Source organism: Wyeomyia smithii, chromosome 2, assembly GCF_029784165.1.
Source record: "Wyeomyia smithii strain HCP4-BCI-WySm-NY-G18 chromosome 2, ASM2978416v1, whole genome shotgun sequence".
Taxonomy (NCBI): domain Eukaryota; kingdom Metazoa; phylum Arthropoda; class Insecta; order Diptera; family Culicidae; genus Wyeomyia; species Wyeomyia smithii.
In genome coordinates, this window is record NC_073695.1 from 57,241,362 (window position 1) to 57,265,463 (window position 24,102).

Genomic DNA, 24,102 nt, shown 5'->3' on the forward strand with positions numbered 1-24,102 from the left:
ATTTTATTAAACGCCGCAGATAAATCGGTGTAAATAGCATTAACTTGTCGTCGAATGTTAAGACATAAAACCGTACTGATCCGGTAATATATATTGCACATAACTCTGAGCCAGCAAGCGAAGCACAGCTTAGAGGTAGCACTCAAAGCGGCTATACCGCGATAATTCGAGACGATTCACTTACAGCTTTTTTGAAGACCGGGAACACATCCCAAGTAACAAAACAGGTTTTATCAATGTTTTATAGCACTATTTTGGCTGTTTTGAGCGCTATAAAACTGTGATAAAAGCAGTATTGGCTACAAAGTGTACATATACAGCGTTTCATGACAACTGAAGGAATCCCATCTGGACCGCATCCGGTGGAACACTTCAGATACCTGCTACCTTGACTATATCATCGGTGATAACGATTTGCGAATCAGACGCCGTCAGTCGGGGAACATTTCTGGTAGCGGCGCGGCGGTCACGTCTTGCGGATGTAGAAGCTCATTGATGAAACGCTGCTGAATTGTGATCCTGAGAGCCTGAGAAAAATACCCATGTTAAAAGTTGTTTGACAACCAAATGGCCTGTTTCTACTACCACGGCTAGGGAGCTCGCCGTTAGGTGTCCACCTACTAAATGTGGTTCCTTGCATTGGAAGGATAAATCGCCTCATTTATCTATCTGAGAGAAACATATTTACTAAACAGAGTCAACCACTTACATAAAAACTAAAAAACGTCTCTTGCTTTGAAAAATCATAATCTAAAATCAATATACATAATTTTAGCAATTAACAAGGTTGATATCTGGAAAAATAGTAGCACGAAAAATCAAAGTTAAGAGAAGTTAAAAAACGATAGAAAATTCATCTAAAAATAAATATTTTATTCATAATTTTAAAATAAATAATTTAGGGTGAACTTTGGTTTTGTAATACCCAGAAAACTAACCACGGAAACCATCTACTTGAAAATATCATAAACCAAAAAAAACATTATTAAGAAAGACACATTTTTCAAAAAATTAGATTATGCATTTACATTTACTCTAATGATAATCACAGTGGAATTCAGTAAAATTACTGTAGAATCAGAATATGTATACTGATTTTACTTGAAATGTACCTCTGCAATTTTTCACTTTGTATTGTGCATGTGGCTGTTTAAACAGTAAGAACAAATATCCATTTTTTGTTTGCGTGAAATTCCAGAAAAATAGGTTTCCGGAGTTTTTTATGAACGATTTCATTTTCCTTGAAAAATCTGCAGTAGTAAGGAAGCTTGCAAGCGGAATCGAAAAAGAGGCCAGTGTCGAATGCCACGAAATAAATTCTGCTCAAAGTGTCTACCCAGCAAGAATTGAACATACAATAATAATGTAAACAAACAGCTTGCAAAATTCCAGCTAAAAATATTTGCACAATCAACTATGCATACCGCGTATTATGACTGCACTGTCATGTGGACTCGTCCGATATGGGCTCATTGACTTGCATGCTTAGAATTATAAAAATGTAAAATAATGTACCAATTTGAGATGTTGACCACGTAGCTTTAATTTAACAAATAGATATTTGTAGCAATCCCAACTACGTCGCTCTGATTATAAAAAACGGAATACATTACTTACAAGCATTTGAATACTGAGACTTCTTCTGGGTGGCATTCAAGAAATGCAGAATGCTTCAGCGCGCCTGTTTTGGTGCAATACGGAAAATAAACCACAGTGTGTATTTATTTTAAGATAACTTTTTCCAAAACAAAAGATAAAAAGAGAAGCAAAATCCGCCACGAGAAAACGAAAAAGGAAAAAAGAGTTTTCGGCGGTAATGATTTATTGATTATACCAATAAGTTCAAAACCGTTTAACTTATCTGTTATTAAATTGCGTCTCGCTTACACCACTCCTTCTCATTAGATGTGAAATTTATGAATGATATTTAGCATTAGAATTTGTCGATTTCTTGCAAGTCACTGCGACGCGAATATTAGCTCGGGAAATCCCACTCAAATTGTGTCACTGATCTTTCACCAAAACGACAGACGACAACAAGTAAATAAACTATAGTGGTGAGTAACCACTGATGCGGCCGCTCTTCCCTTACGGCACGTGGACAAACGCACTCACATCGCATAACAGTCCCCCACCCGAGAAAACAGGTTTAGCCAATTTAACTAGCGACTGTTATGCGCAGCCGTAGAAGGACATTTGCTTAGAACTGGATTCGCGAACCACAGTGCGTCGGAGAAAAGCGTATTCCGTGACAACGACTCATCTTGGGATAACCTAGGTGGACCGAATATATGCAAATAAGTATCCGCTATCCCAGTTTCGGAATGAGGGATATGAATCAGCACATTTGCAGACTGATTTAAAAATATCATCGTTAAGATGCCAAATATAATCGGTTGAACGCTTTAGATATCCTGAGCAGGAAAAATGAGTTTCGTTTGGTAGGTATAGGCGGAATTGCATCATCTTAGTTTTTTTCAGTATTTTGCGTATTGCATGTACAGTAGAGTGGCCATTTTTGTAACATCATGCGATTTCGATGAGCGCCGGGCGGAAAAAGTTTCCTTTTTACTCCAAAAATAAGCCATGAAAATTTGATGTTGATCCGAGTTCATTTAATGGACCCACAAAACGCTTAGGGGCCATCCACATACCACGTGGACAGCTTGGGGGGGAGGGGGTTGGTTAATGTCGACGGTCCATACAATTTTTTTTAGAATTTATATGGGCAGTTTTCCACGGAGGGGGAGGGGGGGGTCAAAATCGGTAAAAATCTGTCCACGTGGTATGTGGATGGCCCCTTATACAAAAAAATAGATTCTCATAAGAACTGTTGTTTCTTATCTCTTTTTGAAGTTTTTTGCCTTAGTTTCTTAAAATAGTTGTAAATTTTGCGTCGAAATACTCTTCAATTATAAAATCATATCATTAGGGACATTCACATATTACGTAACGCTAAATTATGGCAATTTTAAACACCTCCCACCCTTAAATACCGCAATTTTGCATGGGGGCCTCGCGCAATGGAATTCTTCGTTGAATATCCCCTTCTTTTTAGTACGTTACGTAATAAATGAATGACCTCTCATATTCGTTAGAGGTTTTGAAACTGCCATTCAGTGATTATATCCCTTATCGTACTTCATTGCTGTAACACTTGGGTTACAATTTTGTGTTGTGTCATTCGCCACAAAACTTAGCTCGATTCAATCTGAAGGGAGTTTCATTTTATGGTCCCGAAGTCCGTCCCTGGGGTTAGGTGGACTCGGTGAGTGATGGTCATCCAAGTTGTACTAAACGGGTGAGTCACTCACGGAGGAATCACATATCCATACAAGCCCGTTACGGATGACAGTGAGTGTGAGGTATACGTACAACACATCTCACAGAAGATCATAAGAGAGGTTTACTCAGCGGACGTAGGCCAAAAGATCTCTCGGGAAGATTCGGATTTGCCGTTGCCTCGTCTGACAACTTCCGCCGTTAACCGCATAAAAAGCTCAGCGCACTACGATGAACCTTTCGATCTGTCAGAAACGACACAGATAGTAGAAGTGCGTGCCGGCACGTAAAGGTGGATTATTACAAAAAATTTATTATAACTTCAACTAAAGTATATGTCTGTTTCTACAGTTGAAAAAATCCTTAAAATTAAGCCTACACGTGCAAAAGTGAATGTATTAAAACTAATAGTACGGTTAGTCAAATAGTATGAAAATTGTGATATAAAGTAAGGCTAAAAGTTATTCTTTGTTCAGATATTGTATAGCGTGGAAAAAGGAAGAACTACTTATTGTTAACTGTTTAAAACAATAGAATAAGAAAAAGGAAATTGTAAAACTAAATATGCGGAACGGGTTAAGAGTGGGACAATAGTATTGTTGATCTGAGACTAATGCTGCTGGACAGGTCCAGCTGGGTCTTTTTTTTTATTATCGGTCTTTTTTCGGAGTTTTTTCACCGGTAAAGTCGTTAGCTGGAAAGCCATCCAATATTCCGTCATTTTTGGGGACTAGAAGCCGATTCCGGTTCCATCAGCCGAATAAACTGAGTGAGCTCTACCCTCGCCACTCTCTGCCTCAGCATTCGGAGCCTGTACGGTTTTGGGAACGCTTCAAGGATCACGGGGCCCGAGCAGGCTAAGATAGAATCGCCCCGTACACTTAACTTAGTGGGGATCTTCTGCATCCAGCTTTCAGCCTACCGTACGCTGCCAGTGAAGGTCGCAGGGTCGTGCTTGCAATCCCCCGTGAGCAGTGAATCTTCGGCTTCACATAGACGCCGTTATCGTTGGCGAAGCAAGGTTCGGCCATTGTCCTCGTCAGTCTCCATATTGATCGGTGATTGGATCAACCGCCATCGCTCTATTTGGCTGCTACGACACTTCAAAGATGCTCAGATAACAACCCAAACCGCAAGTAAAACCAAATGTAACCGCTTAGAATAAATTATGTTATAAGTTAAATTTGTATGGCAGGATTACACCCCGTTAAGCATACAGACGCGAGGCATACGGACGCGAGGCATAGTACGCTAGGCATAATGGACGGCAGGCATACGGACACGAGGCATATGGACGCGAGGCCGAATGGACGCGAGGCCGAATGGACGCGAGGCCGAATGGACGCGAGGCCGAATGGACGCGAGGCCGAATGGATGCGAGGCCGAATGGACGCGAGGCCGAATGGACGCGAGGCCGAATGGACGCGAGGCCGAATGGACGCGAGGCCGAATGGACGCGAGGCCGAATGGACGCGAGGCCGAATGGACGCGAGGCCGAATGGACGCGAGGCCGAATGGACGCGAGGCCGAACGGACGCGAGGCCGAATAAACGCTAGGCCGAAAGGACACAAGGCCAAGGGGAAGTGATATGGAATGTGTTATTATCGTCATCATCAACACAGCATTCGATATCATGTATTTCGCTTCAAAGTGTCATTTGAAAAGCAATACACTCGCGGCCTTCGGCCGACTCGCTGTCCAAGCGAATGCTGTCCTTACTCGCTACCGCTCGTTCGGACTTAACTAAGGGAAGAAAACTCTGTTTGAGTAGACCTAGCAAATCAGTAGATCAGTCGTTTGGGTGCGAGAGGCCGCCGCTTCCGACGGCGGGTCGGCGGCCGGCTCGGACTGCGGAAACCACGGCGGCTTAGTGCCGCCTCGTTTCCTTGCCCTCGATTATGCGTCTTCGCCGCATGATTTCAAGAAAGGTATTATACCCAACTTAAACTCTTTAGAAATATAATAACACCTGAACTACATAATTGGATCTCATGCGATCGTACAACATCGCATTCGGCCTCGCGTCCATTCGGCCTTGCGTCCATTCGGCCTCGCGTCCATTCGGCCTCGCGTCCAATCGGCCTCGCGTCCATTCGGCCTCGCGTCCATTCGGCCTCGCGTCCATTCGGCCTCGCGTCCATTCGGCCTCGCGTCCATTCGGCCTCGCGTCCATTCGGCCTCGCGTCCATTCGGCCTCGCGTCCATTCGGCCTCGCGTCCATTCGGCCTCGCGTCCGTTATGCCTTGTGGCAGTATGCCTCGTATCCATTATGCCTCACATCCATTATGCCTCGCGTCTGTATGCCTAGCATACTATGCCTAACATCCATATGCCTAGCGTCCATATGCCTCGTGTCCCGTCCCCGTATGGCAGCTATTCACTGTAAAGCGCAGTCCATATACTCTTGTAGTTTACACCGTTTAATTTCGCTCATCGGACTCGCAAAGGAAGTCGTCAGTCCTCGATCTGGTGAGTTTCGGCACTCGTGAGGTTCATTGTCGCTTTTGAGCAGTCCAACGTTGTTAGATTCCGCTTTGGCAACTTTCACCTTATTGATCTGCTGTGATTGAATCGGGGAACCTCCTCGCCGAAGTAAGTATTCAGGTTTGGTGGAGTAAGATCACAGCTAATTCCCTTCAGGGTTAAGTTTTCTCCCTCTCTGTACCCTTACCTCCCTCTGAGCTGATGAGAGCTTACATTGGAGCAACTGCGTGAAGTGAACCGCAACAATCGGATTGGTGAAGCAAAATTATTGAAATTAATAAGAACTTTTTGTATGGATTCAATGTTATTTTTAGTATTATTATTATTATTTTCTATGAAACAGTTCAGCACTAGTGATCTGAATGCACTAAGACGGTGAATTTTATCAAATACGGTCGGTAGATTTCCTGTTGATCGAATAGCAATTCTCATGAGTTTCGATGAAAGTGCAAAGTTCTTGGGCGCGCTTAAAATTGATTCAAGCTACGGCAAAAATATCGCCATAATACGCTAGTGGATTAAAATATTTCGGAAAAGTTTCGAAAACTAACCAATATTGCATGTTGTTGATTTATACCGAAAAAATACACACCTTATTCGAAATACAAACTTTTTAACAAACACCAAAAGTTACAGATTTTTTTTAAACTTAAATTAGGGTCATACAGGCAAACTTCGATATAAGGTACCCTCGTTATAAGGTACCTTCGATATAGCGTCACTCGATATAAGGTACATTTTACCTCGATATAAGGTACATATTTATATTATGTTACAAATAACTCCGAAATTGGTATGGAAACTTCTATAAACAACATACTGGTTATCTTGTCAACATTTCTGCTTACTATTGATTATTTAGGGAGTGTCCATAATTTACGTTACACTCAGCGGAAGTTTAAAAAAAGTACAAAAATTTAATTTTGCCGAGGAAACATAAGATAGTGTGGATGGGAACGAGGGAGCTGATAAAAAAAATTAACTTAAAGTTTGACCCCTGAACAATCTGTGTGAAAATTAAAATACAATGCTCAAAAAAATGTTCCAAACCCAGTTTTTTTCATAAACCACACTTGAGCACTCTCTCAGCTGAAACAAGTTTTGATTTGAAAAAGAGCATTTTTATCAAAAACGCCATAGAACCTACGTCAGACACGAATGCACACAATATGTGTAAAGTGTCTTTAATAAAATTTAAAAAAAAATAGAACCTAGGAAAAAGTTGAAAATATGCTTAAAGTATGTTCGGCAAAATAATGTATTTCTCAAGTATGAAAAAAACATCTAGGACATAGTAGGCCCCTTAAATCACACCCAAAAAGTTTATTGGTATTTGTTTTTTTAGACATTTTGAGAATGTGCGTTTATAAAACTACCTGTATGTGGTCTATTTTCATGAGATAGAACCAAAGTGTCTTCAGCAAAGTTTTTTTTACATGAAATTACCTACAACTTTGCAAAAGATTTCACTTCGATTTGATAAGTTATAAAATAAATAAAATTATCATCTCACTTTAGGCAGATTAATCAAGAATCTATTTGCATCAAAAGTTTCTCCTAAAGATATAAACAAATTTTGTCAAATACACTATGGCATTTAAATGGCATTTATACACTCAAAAGGATGACGATCACGTTTTTTACGTTTTAAACCACTATGCAAAGTGCATTTCTGGGCCATTTTTATGTGTAATGAAAAGTTAGTTCAAACGGTCATTTTAAAATTCAACGAGGAAAATGCAAGTTTCGAAATCCTAAAGAACGCAGAAATAATTGAAAAAGATCTTAATCCGTAAGCAGATATTCATGGTTCTTATTCATCGAACCAAAAATTAAAAAAGAACAAGAAGAAAAATAAGAAGTATTTTCGATAAAAATATGTATGTTTGTAAACAAATGGTAAGTTAAAACTAGTAATAATAACATGACGGCTAGAATTTTTTTCAATTTTTAATGCTCTAGACTACCTTTTTTTGGACGCGGCTGAAAGTCTCCAAAAAAGCAAAAAAAAAATATGTGATTCGAATTGTACTTTGGATTCTATTTCCAAAATAAACTATACGTAGACAAAAGACAACAAAATAAAAAGTTTCAAGCCCTATTGTTGATAATGTTTCATGATTCGATATAGGGTACAATTCGATATAAAGTACAAATTAAAATTCGAAATGTACCTTATATCGAAGTTTGCCTGTATTACTGTTTTATGAAAATACAAGTGTATTTGAATAAGTTTATCGAGAGATATATGTTAAAAAAAGAAAAAACTCCATACAATTTTCATGTAAATCGATTTCTCAAATATAAGCGCTTTGTGGGTCTATTAAATAAACTCCGATGAACTTCAAATTTTCGTGGCTTATTGTAGAGGTCAAAAGGAATCTTTTTCAGCCCGGCGCTCATTAGGATCGATAGTCATTCCGCGTCGAACACTCGACAGCAACGGACGTGCAAAGTGGTCGTTCTATTACAATCCGGTCCGTGTGTACGAATAGCCAAACAAAAGAGTGTATTATTCGCGCTAAAGGCCAACTAGATTGTGAGTTGTGTCGATACGTTCTGTACCCGGCTCACAACTTTGGATGTATTGGTGCAAAATACCAGCTGCAGTTTTGATCTGTGCACCGTCAATAGATCTTTTTAATCCAAGCCCATCAGTTGACAGTCGAGTCCGGGTCGCTGTGCTGAGTGATCTCACACCCGGCTCACTGCTGGTGGCTGTATTGGTGCTGCTGTACTGGTGCTGCTGGCTGCTTTGGGTGCAGCTTCGAACGATCGGACAAACACTGCTGGAAGGAAGAAGTAAAGAGGTACGTGTTCTTGTCGGCGCTAGTGCGCTAGTGCGCTACATTTAGCGCAATGGATATAGATCCCTCGCCTCCCGTGCCACCATCCCCGAACCCCCCTGACCCTGACCCTTCTGTTACCCCCTCCCCTGTTCATTCTCCAGTCCCCCCTCGCCCCAGGCTTTACCCGGACGGATCTCAACAGGGCAGCTATACTGTTTATTTTCGTCCAAAGGCAGGAGTAAATTCAAAGCGTTTAAACATACTGCAAATTGCTAAAGACCTGACGAAGGGGTACAAGGCCGTGACCGAAATTTCCAAGGTCCGACCTAACAAGCTCCGTGTCGTGGTCAGTGATCTGGCACAGGCCAATGCTATCGCTTGCTCTGAGCTCTTCACACGCGAGTATCGCGTCTACATACCCGCACGAGACGTGGAGATCGACGGTGTCATAACCGATTCGAGTCTGTCTGTCGAGTGTATCCTAAAAAGCGCAACCGGTTGCTTCAAAAATACCGAAACACAGGCGAAGATTTTGGATTGTAAGCAATTGCGGTCCATGTCTCTCGTCGGCGGTAAAAAAGTTTACACTCCGTCAGACTCGTTTCGCGTTACGTTTGCCGGATCTGCACTCCCTAGCCACGTCTCGATCGACCGGGTTCGTCTGCCTGTGCGATTGTATGTACCCCGTGTTATGAATTGCACCAATTGCAAGCAGTTAGGCCACACAGCCGCCTACTGCTGCAATAAGGCACGATGTAGCAAGTGTGGGGAGACTCATGCGGAAAATTCTTGCAGTGTTAATGCTGAAAAATGTATTCACTGTAGGGAAAACCAGCATGAGCTCTCCACATGCCCGGTGTACATGCAGCGCAGAGATAAAATCAAGCGGTCACTTAAGGAGCGTTCAAAGCGTTCTTATGCTGAGATGCTGAAGGAGACCGTGACCACTTCTACCATAACATCGAACCCCTTTGATCTGTTGTCCTCTGATGAAACCCGTTCTGACGATTCATCAGCGGGAACATCTTATGCCAATCCTGGGGAGTCTAGGAAGAGGAAAAATGTTTCTTCTCCTAAACTTCCCCGTAAAGGTCCTAAGATTTCCCAAAGTGTAATGAAAAGTACGAACAAACCAAACAGTGCTGCGGAAAAACCGAAGCAAACTCCTCCTGGGCTTGCAAATTTAAAGTCCCAGAAGGAGTTCCCAGCACTGCCAGGAACATCTAAAACCCCAGCTGTTCCTTTTGCACATCCAGTTGATGAAACAAACTCTGGATTAGTGAAATTTTCTGACATTGTGGACTGGATTTTTGAAAATTTCAATATACCCGATCCAATCAAAATTTTTCTTACAGCATTCCTCCCAACAGTTAGATCATTTTTGAAGCAGTTGACTGCCCAATGGCCCCTCCTTGCAGCGATTGTATCCTTCGATGCCTAATTCAACTGCGTATATGAAGGATTCTATCTCTGTCTTACAGTGGAATTGTAGAAGTATATTACCAAAAATTGATTCGTTTAAAGTTTTTAAAAATAAAAACAAATGCGATGCATTTTCCCTTTGTGAAACTTGGCTTACTTCAAATATTGATATCAACTTCCATGATTTTAATATTATTCGCCTTGATCGAGACACTCCATATGGAGGAGTACTTTTAGGGATTAAAAAGTGCTATTCTTTCCATCGTATTAACCTCCCCTCGATTCCAGGCATCGAAGTTGTCGCATGTCAAATGACAATACAAGGTAAAGAGCTTTGTATTGCCTCAATATATATTCCTCCCAGAGCACAGGTTGGGCAACGGCTGCTCTTTGATTTAATAGAACTTCTTCCCTCGCCACGTTTGATTTTGGGAGACTTCAACTCTCATGGCGTGGCTTGGGGTTCCCCATACAATGATAACCGCTCCTCTTTAATCTATAACCTTTGCGATGACTTCGACATGACTATTTTAAACAACGGTGAAATGACACGTATCCCGAAACCTCCAGCGCGCCCAAGCGCTTTGTATCTATCCTTATGTTCGACGTCGCTACGGTTGGATTGCACATGGAAGGTAATCCTTGATCCTCACGGTAGCGACCATTTGCCTATTCTCATTTCAATTAATAACGGGTCAACTCGCATGCGACCAATTGACATTCCGTATGACCTCACACGGAATGTCGATTGGAAGTTATACGAGGAAATGATTTCAAAAGCGGTCGAGTCGATTCAACATCATCCACCACTTGAAGAATACAACCTCCTCGCGGGCTTGATTCTCGACGCCGCGTTGCAAGCCCAAACGAAGAAATATCCCGGCGTAACGATCAAAGAACGGCCTCCCACTCCGTGGTGGGACCAAGAGTGCTCCGATGTCTACACGCAAAGATCCGACGCGTATCTGACCTTCCGGGATACAGACGATGCCGACGACTTTAAACGTTATTCGGAGCTTGATACCAAGTTTAAAAGCTTGACTAAGGCAAAGAAACGCGGATATTGGAGTCGGTTCGTGAACGAGACGTCGAGGGAGACATCAATGAGCACTCTTTGGAACACAGCCCGAAGAATGCGGAATCGCGTAACGGTCAACGAAAGCGAGGAGTCTTCAAGTAGGTGGATATTTGATTTTGCCAGGAAAGTATGTCCGGACTCTGTTCCTGAGCAAAACATTGTTCGCGATGCGTCTCCGGGCCACGACGCGATTGAATCACCTTTTACGATGGCAGAATTTTCAGTTGCCCTCCTGTCCTGTAACAATAACGCGCCTGGGTTAGATAGAATCAAATTCAACTTGTTGAAGAATCTACCCGGCAATGCCAAGAGGCGCTTGTTGAACTTGTTCAATAAGCTCCTGGAGCAAAATATTGTACCGCAGGATTGGAGGCAAGTGAAGGTAATCGCCATCCAAAAACCAGGGAAACCAGCTTCTGATCACAACTCTTATAGGCCGATTGCAATGCTATCCTGTATCCGGAAATTGATGGAAAAAATGATACTCCGTCGTTTAGACCATTGGGTCGAATCAAATGGTCTACTATCAGATACTCAATTTGGCTTCCGCCGTGCCAAAGGGACGAATGATTGTCTTGCGTTGCTTTCAACAGATATTCAGCTGGCGTATGCTCGCAAAGAACAAATGGCGTCTGCGTTCTTGGACATTAAGGGGGCTTTTGATTCCGTTTCTATTGACATTCTTTCGGGTAAACTTCACCGACAAGGATTTTCTCCAATTTTGAACAATTTTTTGCACAATTTGTTGTCCGAAAAGCACATGCATTTTACGCACGGCGATTTGGCAACTTTTCGCATTAGCTACATGGGTCTTCCCCAGGGCTCATGTTTAAGCCCCCTTCTTTACAACTTTTATGTAAATGACATCGACGAATGTCTGGCAAATTCATGCACGATAAGACAACTTGCAGACGACAGTGTAATCTCTGTTACAGGAGCCAAAGCTGCCGATTTGCAAGGACCATTGCAAGATACCTTGGACAATTTGTCTGCTTGGGCTTTACAGCTAGGTATCGAATTCTCTCCGGAGAAGACTGAGATAGTAGTTTTTTCTAGGAAGCATGAACCTGCTCAGCTTCAAACACAATTAATGGGTAAAACGATTTCTCAGGTTTTGGTACACAAATATCTTGGTGTCTGGTTCGACTCTAAAGGCACCTGGGGTTGTCACGTGAGGTATCTGATGAAAAAATGTCAACAAAGAGTGAATTTTCTTCGTACAATAACCGGACAATGGTGGGGAGCCCACCCAGGAGACCTTATAAGGCTTTACCAAACAACGATATTGTCTGTTATTGAATACGGGTGTTTCTGCTTCCGCTCCGCAGCAAACACACATTTGATCAAACTGGAGCGAATACAATATCGTTGTTTGCGTATCGCCTTAGGTTGCATACAGTCGACCCATACGATGAGTCATAGCTGGAGTACTACCATTGAAAAACCGCTTCTGGAGCCTGTCTTCTCGTATTCTTATCAAATGTGAGGTCTTGAACCGTCCCGTGATTGAAAATTTTGAAAGGTTAATCGAACTTAATTCTCAAACCCGTTTTATGACATTGTATTTCAATCACATGTCCCAAAATATTAACCCTTCTTCGAATATTCCAAATCGTGTCGACTTATCAAATACTTCTGATTCTACTGTGTTTTTCGATACATCCATGATAGAAGAAACTCGTGGAATCCCGGATCATTTACGCGTGCAGCAGATCCCTAGAATTTTTTCCAATAAATATCGAAACATCAACTGCGACAATATGTACTACACTGACGGATCACTTCTTGATGGGTCCACTGGCTTCGGTATCTTCAATAACAATTTAACCGTCTCCCATAAGCTCGATAATCCTGCTTCTGTTTACGTCGCAGAATTAGCTGCAATTCAGTACACCCTAGGGATTATCGAAAAAATGCCCACGGACCATTATTTCATCTTTACGGACAGTCTCAGTTCCATTGAGGCTCTCCGATCGATGAAAGATGTTAAGCACTCTCCGTATTTCCTGGGGAAAATACGGGAACATCTGAGTGCTTTATCCGAAAAATCTACTCAGATTACCTTAGCGTGGGTCCCTTCTCACTGCTCGATACCGGGCAATGAGAAAGCGGACTTTTTGGCTAAGGTGGGCGCAACAAACGGTGATATTTATGAAAGACCAATTGCCTTTAATGAATTTTTCGCATTTGTACGTCAGAATACGATCATCAGTTGGCAAAATTCTTGGACCAAGGGGGAACTGGGAAGGTGGTTACATTCCATAATCCCCAAGGTATCGACGAACCCGTGGTTCAAGGGGTTGGATGTAGGTCGGGATTTCATTTGCGTGATGTCCCGGCTTATGTCCAATCACTATAGATTTGACGCGCATCTCCGTCGTGTTGGGCTCGGGGAGAGTGGTATCTGTGCCTGTGGTGAAGGTTATCACGACATAGAGCACGTTGTTTGGTCATGCCCTGTACACCGTGACGCCAGGTCTAGATTAGTAGCTTCCCTGCAGGCCGAAGGTAGGCAGCCGGCTGTTCCTGTTCGTGATGTCTTGGCGAGCCGTGACCTATCCTACATGTCCCTTATATACGTTTTCCTGAAATCCATCCACGCCCCAGTTTAGTCCTATCCCCTTCCGCCTACATCCAACCAAACGACAAGAACACGTTAAGACCCCGGATCCGGAAACAGCAACTAGACCCGCACGATACTCTCAGGCCCCGAGGGAGACAACCCAATATGCCAGTCCGTAATATCTTGGCCCAGCAGCGGAACATATTCAATATGCTGCTTACCTATGGCGATGGAAAACCATCAAACAACAAATCAGTGCTTTTCATGCAAAACATTCTAGCTTAAGTTAGATTTAGTTTCAGCTCGTAGTCGGCAGCGAGGATAAAAAATTTGCTTTTAGTTATTAAGATACTTTAGAAAGTAAGCTACCAGATATAATTGGCGCCGTTAAACATTGAATTGTATTTGTGCCGTGTCAAATAAACTATAGATGAGGAAAAAAAAGATCGATAGTTTCAAAAACGGCCATATAAAATATGGCCACTCTACTGTACGTACATAATATTGTTAGTTCTGCTAGTTTTATCAGAGCATGTGAACAGAAATGAAACAGTGCAACTTTATAACTTTGATTTTGGAAAAACACTTGCACGAACCGTATTAATCATGGATTTGTGCATCATGGTGTAATAAAAAAAAACAACCCTGCGGCAGATACTATGAAATTATAAGTAAGAATGATGATACCATAAACGATAATTATCACTTGGGCAAGCACCAATTTCAAATGTAAATGAAACAATCCATTAATAAAAGTCGTGCATATGCAATAAGAGGTAAATTGAATTTAATTTAGAATAATAAAAGCAAGAACGATATTCCAAACATGAACCAACGTGAAAGATTATGCAACATATAATCAAAACTAACGAAAGGCCCTTTTCCCTATACTAACCCAGTAATATATTGAAATAATAATTTTAGATAAGAATTCGCATCTGCATTCGTTTCAATTACATATCTGCTACTACGGAAGTTTAACAAAAGGTAATTGAAAACGTTGAAATCTTATATTAATTTGAATAAACGTTTAAGAATAACTTAACGATGACAAATTGATAACGTGCGCTTCGGCTTGCACGACAATCACTTTAGGTGAATAATTTATATTAGTACCTACGGTATAACTGTTCGACAAACAAAGTATGAATTCTCTCAAAGCTAACATTTACCTCATTATCCTAATCGACAGTATATGGAATTTGAGAATGCTAAGTTCTGCTTAGCTACTATCACAGTACTGCGCAAATACACCTGTCTCATAGGGCTGTGCTGCGCTCCGTTTGAGGCATCAGAATGTAATAGAGCTCACCGCTGATTAATCTTGACGGGTAAAAGCAGGTTATCTGCACTCATAGCGTCGATTGAGTGATGTATTGCACCCAGTATAAAACTCAACTTCTCACGATGTAAATAACTATGACAGAAACCCATCAAGATCAGTGTATGGAACAATATACCACTGGATCGATAACAAGTGTGCACGTCTAAGCAGTACATTCTTCTGCCAATTATAAAACCGGTAAAACTTTTGTGTTGTATTCCTTGTTCTGATGCATTTCAATGATAAGTGATAACAGATTCTTATTTATTCTCTTGTTGAAAACAATGTCAATCCTAAACAGGCTCTATAGCACACAAATTAACTAATTTCTAATACATGAGAGCTTAGTAAAAAAACACCATTCATGAGCATTATCTTGTTGCAATGAAAAAGGGTATTGACCTTTGCCTTGCTTCTTCCTTGAGACAGCTTTCAAGGTAGTTCGAAACAACCCAACGACAATTACTTAGTAAATTTTACAACTACCATCTAGGATGACACCTCAACGCTTGGAAAAAATAAACTTCAATATAAAAAAAACAAGTTGGGAAAGAACGCAACAAATACCATAACCATCGTGAAAGAACCTCTCGTTCAATCGCACCTTCCCGAGCGAATATCACCCATTAATCATGCACGGAATAGCAAAATACGTTTTATGATCCCAATAAAAGGGCTGTTCGAAACCACACAACAACTTTTATTATTACAATAGAGAAAATGACGCATTCAGGCATGCAGATCATCGTGGAACCGCACGTTGATATGCATTCTGTCATCTCCCGTCGAGCCGTAACAGAGAAGAGCAGGCACCTTCAAGTGCGCAAATGAATACCTCAGGTTCGTCACTGGATGCATAACCGGTTCCGATGAACACTGAACGAACCGGCTGATATAAATAGCAGTAAAACTAATGTACGGAATAGGATGATTCAAATCGCTATTGGTTGTAATTTGAAACATAAGAAAAAATATTTAGTTAGATTCGTAATCAGTGAAAATTAAAAGAAATCAATTTGACCCAATTGATAAGACTATCACAAAAAAAAACGCGAAATTTGGACATGAACTAGTATATTTCTGAAATTTGAAGGAATAGAAAATTTGTGTCTATCACAATGTTTTCTAATATTTTGTGATACACAACTTTGACAAAAGCTGCAAACCTCTAGCATGTAAGAAAAAAGTTGATAACGTTCCTTTATTGTCAAATCATGAACTAAGTTAAGTATTTGAATTAAAATCTCAAGTTACTATGCCAAGAAATATTTCAAGAGACCAAAAATCAAGTATATGAACCCTGAGAGCGGTAATATTTTTTGGCGTATAATACGTCTTACTTTAATAAGGTGCCACCCGAAATATCTGAAATAAAGTGAAACGGCAGAATGAAAGATTTCAAATACTTGCAACTTTGTTACCACAGAACGGATTTACTTATTGATATCTCATTGAATAGAGGTTAACATTCACATATAAAAGCTAACAACAATTTAGTGTTCATTGCTCATCCGACCATTGTAGCAAAAGAATGATTTGCTAAAAGCCTGATTGACCAGTAGTAAGCAGACTTGCCACAGAGCAGCAGACGACGATTTTATATTTGTATAATTTTTGCTGCAACACACGCTCATTTGGTGCAGTATTCCGTACCGGACGGTGCATCAAACTTATACAATAGGGGGTTTTAATTAAAAAAAATACCTGCTTTATCTTATACTAATCGATGACCGACCTTCCAGTAGGCACTACGTATTTTTTTTTAAATCTCTACCATTTTTCTGTGATTTTAAATTGAAAAATTAGATTTTTTTAAATTTTTACTAACTGGCAAGTAGTACACAAAGTGATACTTCTGCTGCTGGAAAATATAACCCTGGTTGAGCACAAAATGACATTTCTGCTGCTCGAAGTCGAAGGGGGGTCTTCGAATTTTTTTACCCCATAAGTGCTCGGCAGGGTACCCGGGTACCCACAAAATTAAATACTTCTTGCTTTTTCATTTCTTGGCCGATTTTCGTTCTTGGCCTGTCAAAAGATCATAAAATCAGTCTACTTTTAGAATCCGGGACCGACATGACCCTGTGACCACATCTAGTTCCTGTAAATCCGGATCATCGCGAGCATATTCCCGTGAGACAAATTAGTACAATTCTCGCGTAATTTTTCAAAGCGACCTATCTAACATTGAGAGACTCTCTTTGTTTACTTTCTCTTTGATCAATAATTATGTTATTTTTTCCATATTTCATAACACACAATGCATAGTAAGCAAGACAGTATTACTATCTCTCGATTAAGGGGAAGAAAACTTAGAAAATATATATAATAACGAGGTAATTAACGAAACTAAGTGAGAGAGGAGAGAATCTGTCATTGTTACTTAAGTCCCTTTAAAAAATTACGCGAGAATTGTCAAAAACAACGAACAAAATTGGTATCAAAGTTCATGAAATCACTCCAGGAGTATTCCAGGATATTCATTCATTATGAGTCCATCTGATAAGTTGTCCGAAATGGCCATATCGGAGCAGATTTCCGATCTTGAACATGGGCCCGAAGATCCGGATTTACGAAAAACATATGGGGACCAATGGCTCTTCAGGTCTCGTATACTGAAAATAAACAAATTTTCCAATCTTCTGACCGATCAAGATCGAAAATCGGTCAAGAATTGAAGAACTAAGGTACCCTGCCGGGTTATTATGTGTGTCAAAATTGCCGAGTACATAACGGTTAATCAAGCGGTTTGATTTGTATTACACATACTAAATGACTCAACAACAACAACAAACAAATTTTAAACATGATTCAAACTAGCTCGATAGTCAAAATATGATCAAAAAATGTCGTCACTTCTAAATCGCTTGAAATAAATGTAGAACTGCATATTTCATAATTTGCAAGGTAAGAAAATTCAGCATTGCTTAAAGAACGTGTTTGTGGCTTTGGCAAATTGTAATTTGTACTTGGTATAAGGAACGAAACAATTCACTATGAGCTAATGTATTTCACAATAGCTGTAGCTTCAGGCCCAACGTAGGGTAAGCATGTATAAAACGCCCTCCCCCCGGGGCATAACACCCCAGTCCATTTATTCGGAAATATGCAAAAATAAGATATAAAACTATTAGGAATCCGTAGCGGCTCATGGCACCAACCTTCTGTGCAAATTTGATAATTGTCACTAGCAGCAAAAGATAAACAAAAATAAATTTTAATTTGAGCTGCTTGGGATCTAATTTCTTGCAGCGTTTCCGTAAGGATTTTTTACTAGTGTATAAAGTTTATTACCTGGTATTTGCACTTTTATATCTCAAGTGAACCTATAAGTAGCTGTATCAAGTAAAGAAATAGTAAAAATTATATAATTTGCTTAAATATTTAATGCTTTCTGCTACATTACAGTTCCGGGCAATATGCCCCACCGCTAGTCGGGCTGATATGTTCATTGCTTCAGCGTTCACTTTTAAGACTTCAAGTACAGTTTCATTTCGCGGGTTGAGCTGACGCATATGAAGCTATTGCACGGGGCATATCATACTGCATCTGGGGCGTTTTGTCATGGTAGATTGGAAAGCTTGCGATTTAATCATATTTTTTAATAAAATTATGGTGTTTTTGTGCAACAGTTATTACAAAACAAAATGATAGCAGTGCATTACCAACTAAATAGTGTATCTAAATGGAAAAAAAGATTTGTTGTTTGTGATAACCATAACTACAATATTGATGATGTTCCTTAGGGAGGGGGTAATATACTTGTTTACCCAACTTGACTTAGCCTGACCTTGGCAGCTCTGCCTCTTGTCCGTAGACCGCTTGTGTCCTTGAGGCCAACTTAACGATGTGCTTGTTGACGGTTGAACAGTTGACGAAAAACTGATGTGGGGGAACTTTGTACAAAATGCCCAGCCGGGGCAAAACGCGCCACTTCAATATTACCCGAAATACATGCCTTATTGAAGAAATTTAGAAGCCAGTAACTTCTATTTTACATTTCAACCACGGGTGGATCATATTTGCTTCCAATATTTCATAAAACCTGCAAAAATTGAAAAATACATTTGGCAATACAGTTGGGGCAGGTTGCTTGCATTTTTTTTAACTTTGCGAAAGACATTACGCCGCCTAATAACAATACTACGTACCTGTAAAGTGATTTTCCTATGTACAAAGTTCTTAGAATTCAGCAGCCAACGTAATAATACTTGATTAAATTATTATTTGAATAGTTTGAACGGTTTTAATAAAACTATTCGAGTCGAGTCAAAATGCCCCATGCAAAGATAAACAAAACGCTTGCAGTGCAACTAATATAACTTTAATTTTTGTTCACATATATTCTCAAACATTTTCTAGTTTCATTAGATTTTATGTCAAGTTCACGTTGAAACTATGCGAAAACAGTTTTAAAATTCAAACGAATAAAACAATTCATTTATAAGGTTGAATATTGTATTTTATCATCAATTTAATATCATTTAAAAGTGCCACTAATAAAAGTGATTGTCGATCTTGTTGCACTGCGCACGCGCTGAATAACAATTGTCATAGCAACGCATTTGCGCATGCGCTTTGTTACGGCGCATTCTGACCTTCTGTTGTGAGGCGCTTTGGACACACATATGGGCATCTTGCCCCTAACCACAAATTGTTTTATTATTGCTGTAGAACTACATCTCACAGATAGTTCGCCTTCATGGGGGTGTGAAATAAACATCTAAAAACCGAAAAATGGAAAAAAAATTTTTTTTTCATTTCATTTTCAAATGCAAATAAGCCGGTTAGTTTTCAATGGGTTTCCGTCGTTCTTGCAGTTACCGATTAAAAATCATCTATGCAGTTACCGATTAAAAATCATCAAATGCAGAAAATTGTAATTTGATTGTTCGAACTATTGTATCCTTGGAAATTGTCGAGCCTTGTTAAAACGCAGATTTTGACCTCTGATTGGCCGTTTGGTGCTTGCTTTCCCTAGCACGGTTGACAAAATTATATACCTAATAAACTGGGAATGCTTCCTTTGGACTATATGAGAACCTGCTTCCTGGTGCACTACTTTTTCTTTAGTAAAAAGCTGCCTTTGTGCAATAGCAGCAGCATCAGCGGTAGGTGCATTGGCCAGGTTTTTTTCCATTGAAAAACTCTGCCGTATTTTGACAACACACAATCGGGCTTGTTGGCAATCATAATCTGTCGGCCGTTGAATTTTCAGTGTGAAAACGTGGCTCATAACTAACGCGACATTTCCTATTTAGCCCACCTTCTGGAAGAGAGGTAGGATTTTTTCTTAATTATCATCAGTATCAAATATTGTCGATTCCCGTCGCCCAAATCAAATTCTCCTTATTTTCGTGTCGAATCATGCTCTGAACAGTAAGCACAAAAGTACATGGTAACTTGGCTAGCCAGAACATATTCCGAACATTAGTGCATTTTCTATCATGGCTGATCGGGGACCCTGCCTTGAAATCAAATTAAATATGTGGAGTCTTGCTGTACACACTGCATAACAATAAGGTAGTAGAATTGAAACTATTTCGTTCATAGTGGGAAGTTCATTTGAAAAACTCCCAAGATGCTCTCTAGGATCTACTAACTCTTTGAGACAAACTGCGGAACGAAATTAGAAAAAATGTTCCCGCCATCCATTCAGCTAGTAGTTTCTCCTTATCTTCAATCTTGAGTACGACCCAATGCATTGCCTGCAACGATCTTTTTTCTATTTGGAGAGCTAAATGCCTGGAAAATCCTTGAATTTTTTACATTTCAATCAAGAACTTTGAGACAAAATGGAAGAAAACGTTTCACATACTTTGAAGCAACCTATCAAAACATCAACGGCACCGGTTTGTAGGAAGAAGAAAAATACCATTACAATTATTGCATCGTTCTTTTGCCATTTCTTCAATTTGCACTCTGCTTTGAGAAAACATCACGCAATATACCGAACGCCATCCATGGCACAAACTTCAATAAATGATGTTTACATCTGATGATTCTACTATTCCAGTTTCACAAACACAAGCAGCCTTGAGGTAGGTAGGTTAAGCTGCAATTACATTTCTCTGTACAGTCGACTCGTCTTTAAAGATCTTCATGACCAGTTCCTAATGCAAATGACGTGTGCATATCTCATGTAAGAGAATTGACTGTACTCATTTTAATCTGGTAATGGGAAGAAATTGTTTATATCTGAAATGTGTTCAATATATTATCTCATACGTGTTGTACATCCATTTTTTTATTTCCTTCAGTGACCCAGTATTACCGGATGCCAAAGCTTTACGCGTACGATGACTATGACGAATGTCTGGATGCGTACGACACTCCCGATCCTGTATACTGTGTGGCGCGTTCGGTTATAAAACCGGATAATAAATCCGAGCTATGGAAGTTTATACAGGTGAGACGTCCAATGGGAGGAAAAAACTAAGTCTTTCTACATAAAATAGCAGATAACTATCCAAACAACTCAATAAGTGAATAACATACTCTGAATGTTTAGGCATGATAAAAATGATCAGATAACGGTGATTAAGTAGATGAATCAAGCTTTTATCAATGACTGGTACCGAATGGCCAATATAGTATTCCCTCCACTTACTGCTTACGATACTGACCTATGAGCAACGTGTGCGAGAGAAAAAGTTTGATCTTACGATAATTATAGTAATTGTACTGGGCAGTGTTTTCAAATCATAACCATGTGATTTGGCTATTAGCTCTGTTGGAATGAAAATTTAAAGCCTTAGAAACAATTTTGCTTAACTTATATTGAAGAACGAATAATTTAATAATGAATGAAATTGAAACTTTGCTTAACAGGGAACTGACAAAAAATTTTCTACTAGGACTAAAAAAATCATCAGCGCGCTTCTAATCTGAGTCTCAAAAATTCTGTTGCATCCGAGAAAAATTTATTTGGAATATTATTCTAAGATAGTTCAATCAGCCGTTACAGTATCGCAATGAAAAAAGTTGTGAACATTCATCATCCCATTCTGAAGGCCTAAAAATTTTGCTTGTTCAGGACTTTTCCAGTGACACCTACAGACACTTCCGGCACGATCATTTGGACAGAGGTTTATGCGTCGATCGGTGTCGTCGCTTGATAACCAGCCTTGACAATGAAACCGTTCAGCAGCTGTACGTTGAAAAGTTTGACATTGATTTCCCTGTAAGAAACTATTTACCCTGTGTTTCACCATAACAGATCATTAACCATTTTAATTAGTACATTATAGAGGCACGGGCTTTCGAGCACGTGATTCGCGATCAAGCTCTGTACGGAAGGTTAATCAATATTTGCGAGAATTACATCTTGAAGAAGGTATACAATCTAACGGCTTACACGGAAATCGAGTACTGCACCCGCCCGGAAAGACAAATCAACATCGATCTGCTGGATATGAGCTTTATAGCCATTTCGATGCTGTTGGTCTTCCTGGTATGTGCGTCCAGTTGGTTTGACTATCGGATGAACAAAAGCGACAAAAATGAACACTACCGGCAGGAAATACCCAGTAAAAGTAAGTTTTAAAATGATTGTTCTTAAAGTAATGATAGTTAACCTTCGACTCATTTTCAGCTACGATGTTACTTACCTCTTTCTCGCTAAAACGAAACTGGTACCGACTGATCAGCCGCGCCAAGGATCAGCTGAACGAAGATCTGCGCTTCTTTCAGACGTTTCGATTTTTCACGTTTTTCTTGGTGGTGGTCGGACACTGTGTCAACAAGTTTGCCGTAACACCGATCAGCAATCCGTTTGACAGCGAGCAAGAGTACTACAATCCGCTTTCGATGGCAATGATCAACGGATCGCAGATCGTACAGACATTTTTCGTGATGAGTGGATTCCTGTTGAGTATTCACTTTTTCACGACCTGTTCCCAGATGAAAACGGTACCATGGACGGTGGTTTTGGGTGTGGTGTTTTACCGGTTTGTAAGGTAAGGCGGGGGATTTTTTTTTTTTCGTGTGGAAAAATACATCTAGGTGTTGTACTTTGGGTTTTACCAGATTGACGCCTGCATATGCCTATGTTATTTTGCTACATGCTACGTGGTTGCCGAAACTACAGGACGGCCCAATGTGGCCCCGCGGGGCACAGGCAGAAAAATATTTCTGTCGGCAGAACTGGTGGACTAACTTATTGTACGTGAACAATTACGTGAACTCTGATGAACCGGTGAGGAACAAATTGAATTTTTAATTCCTACATAAAGTAGGTATATCGTTTAATGTTTTATAGTGTTTACAACAAGCGTGGTACCTTGCCTGTGATTATCAATTATTTGCCCTGGGAATGATCTTCGTCGTAGCCATTACTAAGTAAGTAAACAATAGAACGTTCATCATATTCAATATATTCGTCATATTAACGTTATAACACTCTTATAGATACCCCAAGCAGAAGACGGCAATATTTTCGACTGTAATAGGTTTATCATACCTTATTCCAGCCTTCGTGATCTATTTCGGCAAATTCGATGGTGCCTTTATCAACCGACCGCAGTCAGTATATGCTATTCGTCGAAGATCGCTGATCGTCATTATCAATAAGCGTTATTCGTTTCGCAGAGATGAACGATTTCTGTACTGGTTTGACCGGATGTATCAGTTAGTGTATATTCCATTTCACACCAACTTGGGTTGTTACTTCGGGGGAGTGATTTTAGGTATTATCTACTACAAGCAACGAAAGCACAGACATAACGGAAATCAATCATGGGTAAGCAACCAGTTTGACAAAGTACGCTTAAAACGTCAAATTAAATCTAACGCTAATCGTTACCTTCCAGTATATGAAACTACTTTGGTATGGTGCCGCACCTATCGGGCTGCTCTGTCTGATGAGTAATACAATCTTCTACGTCAATAACTTCGAGAAACCTTCAATCTGGATGGCCATCTACTATCCGGTGATGAAAAACATTTGGGTTTTCCTCGGGGCCATCATCTTGTACGGTATAATTTACGAGTATAACAGGGTGATTAAGGGATTCCTGTATTTCTCGATTTTCGTTCCGCTCGGAAGGCTAACGTACTGTGCGTACGTGTGCCACGTGTTCATGTTGAAAAATGTCTTCTTCGGCTCCAGGGAAGTGGGGTACTTCAGCAAGATGTCATTGGTAAGATGATCTCATCAGT

At 40.2% G+C, this 24,102-nt stretch overlaps 1 protein-coding gene across 1 annotated transcript in view; it reads left to right on the forward strand.

The window, feature by feature from the left end:
- Nucleotides 1–24,102, forward strand: part of LOC129723142 (nose resistant to fluoxetine protein 6-like) — a 39,469-nt gene that overhangs the window by 14,984 nt on the left and 383 nt on the right. The window contains exons 2-10 of the mRNA XM_055677147.1: nt 21,204–21,352; nt 21,980–22,126; nt 22,184–22,478; nt 22,538–22,901; nt 22,972–23,140; nt 23,204–23,283; nt 23,353–23,466; nt 23,533–23,683; nt 23,754–24,083. Coding sequence (XP_055533122.1) covers nt 21,204–21,352; nt 21,980–22,126; nt 22,184–22,478; nt 22,538–22,901; nt 22,972–23,140; nt 23,204–23,283; nt 23,353–23,466; nt 23,533–23,683; nt 23,754–24,083 — 1,799 coding nt within the window. The remainder of the gene's footprint in view (nt 1–21,203; nt 21,353–21,979; nt 22,127–22,183; nt 22,479–22,537; nt 22,902–22,971; nt 23,141–23,203; nt 23,284–23,352; nt 23,467–23,532; nt 23,684–23,753; nt 24,084–24,102) is intronic.